At 49.0% G+C, this 13,721-nt stretch overlaps 1 protein-coding gene across 3 annotated transcripts in view; it reads left to right on the forward strand.

The window, feature by feature from the left end:
* Positions 1 to 13,721, forward strand: part of b4galt2 (UDP-Gal:betaGlcNAc beta 1,4- galactosyltransferase, polypeptide 2) — a 47,253-nt gene that overhangs the window by 6,178 nt on the left and 27,354 nt on the right. For 2 of the 3 annotated variants that reach the window (XR_007384292.1, XM_048988402.1), the window contains exon 2: positions 4,743 to 5,119. Coding sequence is in view for 2 of the 3 variants with exons in the window: in XM_048988402.1 (XP_048844359.1) it covers positions 4,804 to 5,119 (316 nt within the window). In the remaining variant the exon portion in view is untranslated. Of the gene's footprint in view, positions 1 to 2,663; positions 4,176 to 4,742; positions 5,120 to 13,721 lie in introns of those variants that run through there. The other variant, XM_048988403.1, reaches the window with a different exon arrangement.

Raw genomic sequence — 13,721 nt, forward strand, 5'->3', positions numbered from 1 at the left:
TGTCTGCTTTACAACAGACAAAGAAGATATTTGGTATATATGTAACCCTGTGATGGACTGGCATCCCATCCAGGATGGTTGCTGCTCTGTGCCCTGTGATGGACTGGCATCCCATCCAGGGTGGCCCCCGTTCTGTACCCTGTGATGGACTGGCATCCCATCCAGGGTGGCCTCCGTTCTGTACCCTGTGATGGACTGGCATCCCGTCCAGGGTGGCCCCCGTTCTGTACCCTGTGATGGACTGGCATCCCATCCAGGGTGGCCCCCGTTCTGTACCCTGTGATGGACTGGCATCCCGTCCAGGATGGTCCCTGCTCTGTGGCCTGTGATGGACTGGCATCCCGTCCAGGGTGGCCCCTGCTCTGTACCCTGTGATGGACTGGCATCCCGTCCAGGGTGGCCCCCGTTCTGTACCCTGTGATGGACTGGCATCCCATCCAGGGTGACCCCTGCTCTGTGGCCTGTGATGGATTGGCATCCCATCCAGGATGGTCCCCGCTCTGTGCCCTGTGATGGATTGGCATCCCATCCAGGGTGGCCCCCGCTCTGTGCCCTTTGATGGACTGGCATCCAGTTCAGGATGGTCCCTGCTCTGTGCCCTGTGATGGACTGGCATTCCGTCCAGGATGGTCCCTGCTCTGTGGCCTGTGATGGACTGGCATCCCATCCAGGGTGACCCCTGCTCCATGCCCTGTGATGGACTGGCATCCCATCCAGGGTGACCCCTGCTCCGTGGCCTGTGATGGACTGGCATCCCATCCAGGGTGACCTCTGCTCTGTGGCCTGTGATGGACTGGCATCCCATCCAGGGTGACCCCTGCTCCGTGGCCTGTGATGGACTGGCATCCCATCCAGGGTGACCCCTGCTCCATGCCCTGTGATGGACTGGCATCCCATCCAGGGTGACCCCTGCTCCGTGGCCTGTGATGGACTGGCATCCCATCCAGGGTGACCCCTGCTCCGTGCCCTGTGATGGACTGGCATCCCGTCCAGGATGGTCCCTGCTCTGTGCCCTGTGATGGACTGGCATCCCATCCAGGGTGTGCCCTGCCTTGTGCCCTATACTGGATAAGCAGTTAGAAATTGGATTCTAATCAATTTAAATAGTTATGAAAATGTCTGTTGTGTGATCCCTGTGCTCCCGTTGCCGTGTTTGATCCATTGTTTTATCCAGGGGACTTTGTTCTCTTGTGAATGTCATCATTTCTTGGATCATTTCTTCTTCTTCCGGAAGTGACTTGGAAGGAAATCAATCCTTTGGCAGTAAGTACAGTTTTTTGCAAGGATACGAGCTGTCAGGAGGCTCTTCTGTCACTTTAGCTTTGAAAAGGTGCTCGCAGAAGTAGCTAGGAAGCCTGCCTTGGTGTAATCATCAACATGATTAGACGGAGAAGCTCCATCCTTTCCCTGTATCTCCGACGTCCTCCAAAGGGCGTGTAACGAACTGTCAGGGGACTGACTCATATCAAAGTACAACATATGTTACTATTTGTTCTTGATGGTGCCTCTAGAGTTTGTGTGGGGGACAGAGAAGCTTCACAAACCCTGCTGTTTGTTACTTAAGCTGGGCAGTTTGGCTCTGGACCCCAGAAAATGTCTGCTGTCAATAACAGACATACAGCACTGGTCATATTACAGAAAAAGATAATGTAAAAATGATTAAAGGACTATTTAGATCTTTAATTATGATTCACTATACTTCAGACGAAAATAATTTAATTCTGAGTTTTAGTAGTAGACATTACACATACAGCACTGCTCTGCTGACCCAGTTAAGTCTTGAAAAGTGCTTTCATTTGACCTATGTTGGGAGTGTTTTGCTGTGCTTGTGCAGGTTTTCATCAAAAAAAGTGTGGTGTCCGTCCTTAGTTTCAGAGCTCTAGATGAAATGTGCTTTCTGGTGTGAGAGGGCAGCCTTAATATTGGGCAGCATTGGTGCCCCTGGATTTTTGGCCTACTTTGTGGGCCTCTGTCTTCACCTCACTTCTTTCCTTGTAACCTTCTGAGTCCTGATAAGTGGCCTGCTCATAAGGAGCTCATAAGACTGACCTGGGTCTCCCAGCAGGCGGAGAGCCTGACCTGGGCCTCCCTGCAGGCGGAGAGCCTGACCTGGGCCTACCTGCAGAAGGAGAGCCTGACCTGGGTCTCCGAGCAGGCGGAGAACCTGACCTGGGCCTCCCTGCAGAGGGAGAGCCTGACCTGGGCCTCCCTGCAGAGGGAGAGCCTGACCTGGGTCTCCCAGCAGGCGGAGAGCCTGACCTGGGCCTCCCTGCAGGCGGAGAACCTGACCTGGGCCTCCCTGCAGAGGGAGAGCCTGATCTGGGTCTCCCAGCAGGCGGAGAACCTGACCTGGGCCTCCCAGCAGACAGAGAACCTGACCTGGACCTCCCAGCAGGCGGAGAACCTGACCTGGGCCTCCCTGCAGAGGGAGAGCCTGACCTGGGCCTGCCAACGGGCGGAGAGCCTGACCTGGGCCTCCCAGCAGGCGGAGAACCTGACCTGGACCTCCCAGCAGGCGGAGAACCTGACCTGGGCCTCCCAGCGGGTGGAGATCCTGATTTGGGCCTCCCTGCAGAGGGAAAGCCTGACCTGGGCCTCCCAGCGGGCAGAGAGCCTGACCTGGGCCTCCCTGTAGAGGGAGAGTCTGACCTGGGCCTCCCAGCAGATGGAGAGCTTGCCCTGGGTCCCCCAGTGGACGGAGAGCCTGTCCTGGTCCTTCCAGCGGATGGAGTGCCTCACCTGGACTTCCCTGTGGTTAAGACCCCTGCAGACAGACAGCCTGGGCAGTTTCAGTGTGCAGCTTTTGTCATCAGCTCCTGGAAGCCGGCACTAATCGCTAGCAGAAGGACAAGCAGGCTCATTGATGTACGTTGGCCCTAAATCTGCCTAAAGTGGCTGCAGAAAGCAAAATGTCCAGGTGATCCTTCACTATGAGGCGTTCCCTGTCACTGGCGAACGGCAGGCCATTTAGGGACACACCTGCACAACCTTCTCATGTTTTAACTGGAACCTTTATTTTTAAATTTTGTTTTATGGGGGTGATGTGTGGAAAGTGTTCCTGAGCACTCTCATCGCCCTTTGATATATCATCCAATATATATCCTGATCCCTCCTCCCACTCTGATCTACTCCAGCTCTCCTGGCCCCTGGTCATCCAGTCCAGGACTCTGGTCCTCCAGTCCTGGTTGCTATGCAGCCATACCATAGTTTTATCCTGTCACATATTCATGACATGGTGTTGTAGACCTAGCACCATCTTTAACCATAGATTTAAACCCAGGCAGGCTTCACAGTAGATGTGTTGGTTGTAGTGAATATGAGAAGAATATGTTTGGTCCACGGAGAATATTGTGATCCCTAGCTGTCATCAGTCTGACGGGAAGTTTGTACACACAAGCCCCTTAAGGATAAAGAGCTCCTTCTACATGGAGATACTTCGCAAAAACAGCACTTTTAAGCAACATTTCAGGTTCCATTTCATTGTAGACTCCAAAAAGTTCATACCTGCTTTCTGTCGTGAAATGCTGCTGCCGCTTATAGTTATCTGTGGTGTAAAACCCGCCCATAATCACTCCTCTGCTTCAGCTCCCGTTTGCCTGCTGTTGCTCCTATTCGCTCATCAGGACTGACTGCTTGTGCTTTTGCCTGACTCTGAAATACCACCATTCCCAGTAATTCCTTTTTTTCCAGCTACATGAGTATTGCCATGGTGACGGGATTTCTCTTTTTATGCTTGTGCAAGGATGTGTATATGGGAATCCTCCAGTGTAGGATCTGTGTGTGTGTGTGTCTGTGTGTGTGTATCTGAGTGTGTCTGTTTGTGTGTGTGTCTGTGTGTGTGTATCTGAGTGTGTCTGTTTGTGTGTGTGTCTGTGTGTGTGTATCTGAGTGTGTCTGTTTGTGTGTGTGTCTGTGTGTGTGTATCTGAGTGTGTCTGTCTGTGTGTTTCTGTTTGTGCATCTATGTGCGCGTATCTGTGTGTGTGTGTGTGTATGTGTGTGTGTGTGTATATGTGTGTGTGTATCTGTGTGTGTGTATATGTGTGTGTGTATCTGTGTATGTGTATCTTTGTGTGTATGTGTGTGTGTATATGTGTGTGTGTGTGTGTGTGTGTGTGCTCCTCCATTGAACATTCGGGACCAGGACTGAGCAGCGACTTTGTGCCACGATATCTGGTAAGCTGTGTGAATCTGCACCAAGCTGCTAATCACGGATGCTAGCACTGTGATAACACTCCTTCCCTCCGGGGGGCTAAGGGCTCGGCTCCTTGCTGCCCTTTGTGTCTCTGGGGCCTGGTGGATAGCTGGGCAGATAGATGTGTCTCTGTTTGTCCTGCAGTTCAGATTGGCTGTTCTTTTTTCTCCTTCGCATGGACAATACTATGGGAATTCTGCAGTATGGCGCATTGCATGGTTAGGGAATCCCTTTTCAGGGAATCCCTTTGCAGAGAATCCCTTTGCAGGGAATACCTTTGCAGGGAATACCTTTGCAGAAACCTTACTGATACTGCGTTGCCTTCTGCTCCTTTTGGAAATTTCTCGTACTTTTAAAGCTAAGGAAATGAGCTCTCTTGTCCCTCCCTACCAAGTGCCCTGTATCCTTGATCCAGCTAGCTGCAGCTTCTTAGTGAACCTGACACTAGCTTTTCCTCACGCCTATGTAGGACTAAGACACGTGCCACCACACACTTCAACTCTGACGTAGCGACTGGACCGTTCAAGTTGTATCTTCCTGTTTTGCAGGTGATCGCGCCACACGAGAGTGATCGATGCCCAGATCCGTGAGGCGGGGACGGCATCGACCATGACCCGGCTGATGTTGGGTCGAACCCTAGAGCGCATTTGCAAGGCCGTCCTGCTGTTATGCCTCGTACATTTCCTCATCATGATGATCCTCTACTTTGACGTCTACAGCCAGCGCTTTGATATCTTCAGTCGCTTCAACAATGGCCGTAACTCGTCCCGCGCTCAGCATTTGTATAACCTCTCTCGGCCCAATGCCACTTTTGCGGGCTACCTATCCACTGCTGATCACCTGCTCGCCAGCGTCCGGCCCGAGGCTAATGCCACACCTACCGCCAAGCCTATGCCACCGTGCCCAGAGATGCCGCCTGGCCTGGGTGAGTTTCTCCAACTCTTTGGATCATTATGGATACTATTCTGTATATCATGTGTGAGCTAACAGAGAGTAGATTATGTAATGGATCCAGATTACAACACCAATCACAGTGTAGACATACATACTGTGGACACCAATCACGGCGTAGATGCACATATTGTGGACACCAATCACAGTGTAGACATACATACTGTGGACACCAATCACGGCGTAGATGCACATACTGTGGACACCAATCACAGTGTAGACATACATACTGTGGACACCAATCACGGCGTAGATGCACATACCATGGACACCAATCACAGTGTAGACACACATACTGTGGACACCAATCCCACATAGACACACATACTGTGGACACCAATCACGGCGTAGATGCACATACCATGGACACCAATCACAGCATAGACACACATACTGTGGACACCAATCACGGCGTAGATGCACATACCATGGACACCAATCACAGTGTAGACACACATACTGTGGACACCAATCCCACATAGACACACATACTGTGGACACCAATCACGGGGTAGATGCACATACCATGGACACCAATCACAGTGTAGACACACATACTGTGGACACCAATCCCACATAGACACACATACTGTGGACACCAATCACGGCGTAGACACACATACTGTGGACACCAATCACAGTGTAGACACACATACTGTGGACACCAATCACGGGGTAGATGCACATACCATGGACACAAATCACAGTGTAGACACACATACTGTGGACACTAATCACAGCATAGAGACACATACCATGGACACCAATCACAGCATAGAGACACATACCATGGACACCAATCACAGCATAGAGACACATACCATGGACACCAATCACAGGGTGGAGCCACATACTGCGGACGCCAGCCACAGCCGGGATACCAATCTCAATGCGGATGAGCAGGGCGGGATACTCAAGTGCTGATGGAGTTGCCGTATTCTGTGGTATCCAGCACAGTTGTCTTTCAGAGCTGCTAAAGTGGCTTATTGGTGCACCTGTGACTGTTCAGTTAGCCTGAGTGATATTAGTCTAAATCTGCTTGATGAGGGAGCTCAATGCCGGGACCAAAGATGGCTGATGATTGCGATGTCACTGAAAAGTGTTTTCTGTCATGATGAGGCCGAGCGGATAATGAAAACCCTGTAATGTCATCTGATATGCCTGTGAGCAGGACCCTCTGGCTTTCATATCCTCCTAATTAGCTTTAAGTAGACCTCGTGGGAGCCAGGCTCATCTCTCCTGACCCCACCTTCTCTGCTGAAGCTGCACTGAGCCTGCAGTTGTCTGGATGTGTGGAGAACTCACATCAGCACTTTTTGGTAGTTTGAACCTGGGAAGGGGTGTTTATGAAGCCCCAGCTTGAAAAGACCCATAGGTCCACTGCGGGCTGCTGTGAGCCGGGCCAGCACCGCCCTGTAAGACTGTAAACCTAATGCAGGACATTAGCATTCTGCTGTGATCTGGAGAATATCTTAGCTCGTGTTCCTGGATAAGTGACAGGTGGTCGAGAGGTTATCAGCAATCGGGCAAATGGCTGCTTAAGTGTTGTTTACGGGCCTTGATTTAAATGGGGGTTGGGAGCAGTTTCTGCTTTGGCTGCCGATCAGCTTGGGAAATTAGGATGGGCAACCTTGGAGATTTAGCTGCTAATACTGACAGAAAATGGAATGTCAGATACAGTACAGTCTGCTTCATGATGAATACGCTTCATGGCCCTATAACTAACGCACCTGGCTTCTGTCCTCAAGCAGTCGATGCTTCACGCTACTTGGCGCATACACATTTTGTGTGAGTAGGAGAGAGTGAGAGCACTGGCTACTGGGCGTGTCGTTGTTAGCATCTGGTGGGAGCTAGTTAGCTACTTTGCAAAAAGAGTTATGGACCTAAGCAGCTTTTTTTTAAAAAAAAAGGGGCTCGGAGGTGCAGGCGAGGGTCGAGGACGTGCAGGAGGAGTTATCTCCTGCTGTGGTAGCAGGTTCATCTGCAGGCTCAGGCTGCTGAAGAACAAGACCATTTATGAAAGCTAGTATTTCCAAGGCAGACCTTTACGTGTAAAACATCAGAGACTGATTCCAAAACACACCTGGCCAGCTCCTAAGGCACATCAGTGCGCGACACTTTGACAACCACTGGTCTAGCTAGCAGGGATGCACCCGGAAAGAAACACATTATTCAGAAACACACAAATAATGTTGTAAACATATTTTTTCCACCCAAAGTTTCGTGCTATTATCCAAAAAAAGTCAACTCAATGACTGACATCTTTGTTTCTTCAGATCGATTCATATCGCTGTGGGTGACTACAAGGTATAAATGTCCATTCTGTTTATTTCACTAACTAGTCACTTCTTTTACTACAAATTATTTCAAAGAGATCACAGTATTCTGTAGTCAATCTAGCAAGCCAGGGACTGGGCTTAGAGCTGACCCACCCTGGCAGTCACTGTCATCCGGAGAATATCCTAACCTGCCTGGAGGGGAGTAGATGTCAGCCCCTAAACCTGAACACCTCTTGTCAGTTTTTAGCTGTATGTGTTAATTCCTGCCATTAAAAAAAAAACAGGCAAAATATTTGAGTAGAAAGAAACGTTTGGTACAATGTCATATTTTAGTCAATATTCGTCCGTTTAAGATGTAACATCCTGTATGTATCAGCTCATGGAGAAAATGATTTAAAGACTATTATTATTAATAAAGCTTCATAATGAGCGCTGGAAACATGCTGCTTCTTCAATGTCAAGGCTGTTTCTGAGGGTTTCACTCTCGTTGCTGAAAATAATAAGTGATGAAGTTGACTGAGAACTCGGATTGCCCTCATTTTGTTTATTTTGATTTCATGTTGTGAAAACCAGCCAGTACTACCAGCAATGTCACACCTGTTCAGTGGAACGAGCAGCGAGGCAGTCAGAGAAAAAACCCAGCGATTGCTTCCTCTCTATGTTCGCTTTGTGTAACCGTATAACTAAAGCGATTGGCTTCTGCTCCTCCTTCCTCAGTATGAACTGTGTGGAGTCTGTAGCCTCTAAGAGAATCACTTCCTCTCTGTGTTCGGAACTGGGTCCGGTTCCCCAGTCGCTGGGCCCAAACCCAGGGGTCCCATGCTTAGCTTTTTTATCTTGCTGTCTTCCTCAGGTTCCCACCTTGACCAATGAGAGCATCACGCTAATCGTGTTCTGCATTATTGATCTCCTTTTGTCTTTCTCCAGTCGTTTTCACTGATGAATGTGCTCAGTCCTTCCATTAAGCTGCCCCTAAGCAAGTGAAGCAAAGTGCAAACCATAGTTTATCACGTAATGGGAAGGTTCAATTCACTTGACTTTACTAAATGACTGAGTCACAGTCATTGTGTTTCACAGGCAAGCATTTCTTTTGACAGAGACCAACAAGCCAATGAAGGTCCGACACTGGGCTCTCATTGTTTGTCCTCTTTCTGAGATTAAAGGCTTAGATTCTGCTAGCTTTTCCCCGCTCTCTACTTACTTTTCTGTCTTAGCTAAAAGTCCTTACAGTTTTCCTGCTCTGCTACAAAGTCCAGGCTCTTCATTTCTCCTTTTGTTATGTAATGAAATCATTAACTAGAAGAATTAAGTATTTTTGAAACCTGTGAGCTATTTGTCAGCTGATAATTGAGTTTTTTTTTTATTTGGGAAAAAGTAAAATGTCTAGTGCAATTAACTTTCATTGCATCTCTTGACTTAATTGGGAAGCCCATTTCATTAGAATCTCATACTGTACGCGGTCTGTGTGTACAGTAAATGCACGACACTCCAGTCTATCATGGGAATCATCGGCCAGGATCAACTGTGTACCCTTTGTTAAACCTCATCATCTGACCCAGTAATCGTCCTCCTTGTACAGGGGAAATTCACTGAGTTGGGAGCATCGTTTCACAGATGAAAAGAAGAGGATCTAAAATGTCTGGCCTCCATTTTTCCTCACGCAGTCAGACAGACATCAAGCATGTTTACTTTGCTCAGGTGGACAATGGTGTGACATCAGCTTCTGCTTGGCTTCTGCTAGCTGAAAACTCAACGTGAAGACATTGTGTAGCAGGCAACCCATGCTTCCATACTCACCCAAAGTTACCCATGTTTTATTCAGGCTCTTCTTTGTGGCAGAGAAGTGCGTGGATTTATCCACATTTTTTCTTCTGGTCATGAGCTGGGCAGTTTTGGGGTGTAATTGTTAGTGCAGCTGGGAAGGTGCAGAGATCATATCCAGGCCCCAAAAAGCCACACCAATGTGAAAAGTCTCAGTCCTCAGTTTGCTGCTTTAATTGCTTATTTCTGGTGAAATGAAAGACCTGCCTCCTTTGATGGAAGGATGTAGGCTGGCTGTCCGTCAGCCCTGACATCTTCCCTGTCCCAGAGCTGCTGCTCCTTTAGCCTGCTGTACTGCGATGGCACGGTTCAGCACCAAGCAGACGCAACACCGCTTCAAAGTCCTGTCCGGTTGACATGCGGCTCCTGGACTGGCTCCATGTTGGCCCGCGTGGGATCTTCTAGCCACAGGACTGCATTCCTGTTGGCTGTCAGATGCTGCTGCTGTTGTTTTTAGTTTTCCCTCCAAGTTTCTTCCAGTCCTTCACATTGGCAGTAACCAGTGAGGTGAAGAAATCAGTTCCATCATCTCTGGTAAACAGATGGGCCTCGCTCTGATTTTTATTTGAATATTTCCAGAAAATCCTGCCTGGAGCCAGTAAATTTTTGTATTATCATTCACTCAGCAGATGCTCATTTCAGAATGCTCACATTCTGCTGGACTCCTGCCCACATTGTACAGAAAGATGTCTGCCCACTCTAGATTAAACCTCTACCATAATAACACACTGGTGTCTGCAGTGGATGTGCAACAACCCTGAGAGCATATAACTGCACCCTCACAACACAACTGTCGAGACCTGAGTCTGTGTCATTGTTCATTGTGTTATATCCGTCTGTAATGTGTGTCGATTCTCTGGCTCTTTGTTTGTTGTGCTGTATCCATCTGTAACTGGATCACTGTTCATTGTGTTGGATCCGTCTGAAACGCATGTCAACTGTTGACTGGGAAGCCGGAGGAAACCCCACGACGACATGGGGAGAACATGCAAACTCCACATACATGTGACCCAGGCGGAGACTCGAACCCGGAGGTGTGAGGCAACAGTGCTAACCACTGCACCACCGTGCCTCCCCAGATTCTGGGTCTTTATTGATATTTTTCCAGAGGGTCATTTGAATCACACTTAGTCTGGCCCATCACCTAAGACCAATCTTTATTTTTAGGAACTTGAAAATGTTTTTTTTTCTGACATAATTGGCATGAATTTCAGCTTTGTTTGTGGTTTTGAAAGCTTCTCTGAACACCGCCACGCTGACCCATCAAATACAGTAGGGAAAACCACAACCAGGTTTCCTGCATCAATACGCCAAAGACACTTCTGATGAAGGTCCATTGCCTCCACCTCAGATGATGCTCACAGCGTATACTCCACCTCAGATGATGCTCACAACGTGTACTCCATCTCAGATGATGCTCACAGCGTGTACTCCACCTCAGATGATGCTCACAGCGTGTACTCCACCTCAGATGATGCTCACAGCGTGTACTCCACCTCAGATGGTCACAGCGTGTACTCCACCTCAGATGATGCTCACAGCGTGTACTCCACCTCAGATGATGCTCACAGCGTGTACTCCACCTCGAAAGATGCTCACAGCGCATAATGCACCTCAGATGATGCTCACAGAGTACAATGCACCTCAGATGATGCTCACAGCGTGTACTCCACCTCAGATGATGCTCACAGCGTGTACTCCACCTCAGATGATGCTCACAGCATGTACTCCACCTCGAAAGATTCTCACAGCGCATAATGCACCTCAGATGATGCTCACAGAGTACAATGCACCTCAGATGATGCTCACAGAGTACAATGCACCTCAGATGATGCTCACAGCGTGTACTCCACCTCAGATGATGCTCACAGCGTGTACTCCACCTCAAATGATGCTCACAGCGTGTACTCCACCTCGAAAGATGCTCACAGCGCATAATGCACCTCAGATGATGCTCACAGAGTAAAATGCACCTCAGATTATGCTCACAGCGTATACTCCACCTCAGATGATGCTCACAGCGTATACTCCACCTCAGATGATGCTCATAGCGTATACTTCACCTCAGATGATGCTAGTTTTTTATATATTTTTTTCCAGTAAAATTTGGTTTAGATAAAAGGATTGATTTTAATGTTTAACATAAGTTCCATTTCTCAGTTCAGTCTAAATCCCGAAGAGCAGCATGCAACTTTCAAGATGTGTCCAGACTTTCAGAAACCTTTAACATCTCCCTGAGCCAGGCATTTGTCCTCACATGCTTCAAGGCCAACACCATCATACCCGTGCCAAAGAAATCTTGTGTCTCCTGCCTCACTGACTACCGCCCTGTAGCTCTAGCACCTGTTACCATGTAGTGCTACGATTAGCTAGCCATCAGGCACACCCTACAATGGATAGTGCATGCAGCCAAGAAGATCATTGGAACCTCTCTGCCCTCTGTTAATGACATCTTTAAAAACAGTCGACCTGTAAGGCCTCCAGCATTGTGGAGGGTGGCTCCCTCCCTTTCTGCAGTCTCTCTGTCTACCTTCAGCCTAGCAGAAGGTACTGGACCATCCAAGCCAGTTCTGCCAGACTCTATAACAGCTTCTTCCCTATGGCCATCCAGACTGAACAATTTGTCATGTGTATCTGTGCATTTTATGTATATATGTAGCATTGCGGTCGTTATTTTATGTCACCATATGCAGTGTACTGGATACGGGTGTGATGATAACTTCATTTGACAACAGCGATCCACTGTCAGATGAATAAATGACTCAGTCCAGCTTTGTGGTTTTACCCTCAGCCTTACCTATATATGGTTATTTCACCTTTCACTTTAGTTTTAGTTTGTTCTTTCAGACAACTGGCCTGCTGGACAGGAGGTCTCACCCTGCTACTGACTAATGTACAGCCCTAATGATGACCACGAGTCAGGACAAAAACCATTTCATGTTCACCTGTGGTTCACCACTCTCTCTGCACCTGAAAGTGCTGGAATACTGTTTCTTAGAGAGCTCTCCTTCTGTGAGAATATGAGCTGTGCAATGGACAGGATGGAGAGGATGGAGAGGGATCTGTAGTTGGAGAGGGAACCGGAACTCTCTCCTTCTTTGAGAACATGAGCTAGAGAGGGAACTGGAGCTGAAGTGGGACCTGGAGCTGGATAGAAAACTGGAGCTGGACAGAGAACTGGAGCTGGACAGAGAACAGGAGCTGGACAGAGAACAGGAGCTGAAGTGGGACCTGGAGCTGGACAGAGAACTGAAGCTGGACAAAGAACAGGAGCTGGACAGAGAACTGGAGCTGAAGTGGGACCTGGAGCTGGACAGAGAACTGGAGCTGGACAAAGAACAGGAGCTGGACAGAGAACAGGAGCTGAAGTGGGACCTGGAGCTGGACAGAGAACTGGAGCTGGACAAAGAACAGGAGCTGGACAGAGAACAGGAGCTGAAGTGGGACCTGGAGCTGGACAGAGAACTGGAGCTGGACAGAGAACTGGAGCTGAAGTGGGACCTGGAGCTGGACAGAGAACTGGAGCTGAAGTGGGACCTGGAGCTGGACAGAGAACAGGAGCTGGACAGAGAACAGGAGCTGAAGTGGGACCTGGAGCTGGACAGAGAACTGAAGCTGGACAAAGAACAGGAGCTGGACAGAGAACTGGAGCTGAAGTGGGACCTGGAGCTGGACAGAGAACTGGAGCTGGACAAAGAACAGGAGCTGGACAGAGAACAGGAGCTGAAGTGGGACCTGGAGCTGGACAGAGAACTGGAGCTGGACAAAGAACTGGAGCTGGACAGAGAACTGGAGCTGAAGTGGGACCTGGAACTGGACAGAGAACTGGAGCTGGACAGAGAACTGGAGCTGGACAGAGAACAGGAGCTGAAGTGGGACCTGGAGCTGGACAGAGAACTGGAGCTGGACAGAGAACTGGAGCTGAAGTGGGACCTGGAGCTGGACAGAGAACTGGAGCTGGACAAAGAACAGGAGCTGGACAGAGAACTGGAGCTGAAGTGGGACCTGGAGCTGGACAGAGAACTGGAGCTGGACAGAGAACTGGAACTGGACAAAGAACTGGAGCTGGACAGAGAACTGGAGCTGAAGTGGGACCTGGAGCTGGACAGAGAACTGGAGCTGGACAGAGAACTGGAGCTAAAGTGGGACCTGGAGCTGGACAGAAAACTGGAGCTCTCTCTCTTGCACCACTTTCAGACACCCAGGATTAATCTTTTTTTTTTTGTCTATGACTTCCTGCTGTGCTTTGCTTTCCCACCTGACAGGTGACGACATTCCACTGAGACATTTTACATCTTTGGCACCACCTACACTTGCCACTGTTGCTGTGTCCCTTAGTGCTTCATTCATCCAGTCCAGTCAATTGCATTTTTCTCCCCAGAGATACAGTAACGCAGCTTAAACTGGTTTCATACCGATGGAATGGCTTCAGGAGTTGTACAAAGCACAACAGCGTGAGACCAGCCCCCATTACAG

Source organism: Brienomyrus brachyistius, chromosome 21 (genome assembly GCF_023856365.1).
Source record: "Brienomyrus brachyistius isolate T26 chromosome 21, BBRACH_0.4, whole genome shotgun sequence".
Taxonomy (NCBI): Eukaryota; Metazoa; Chordata; class Actinopteri; order Osteoglossiformes; family Mormyridae; genus Brienomyrus; species Brienomyrus brachyistius.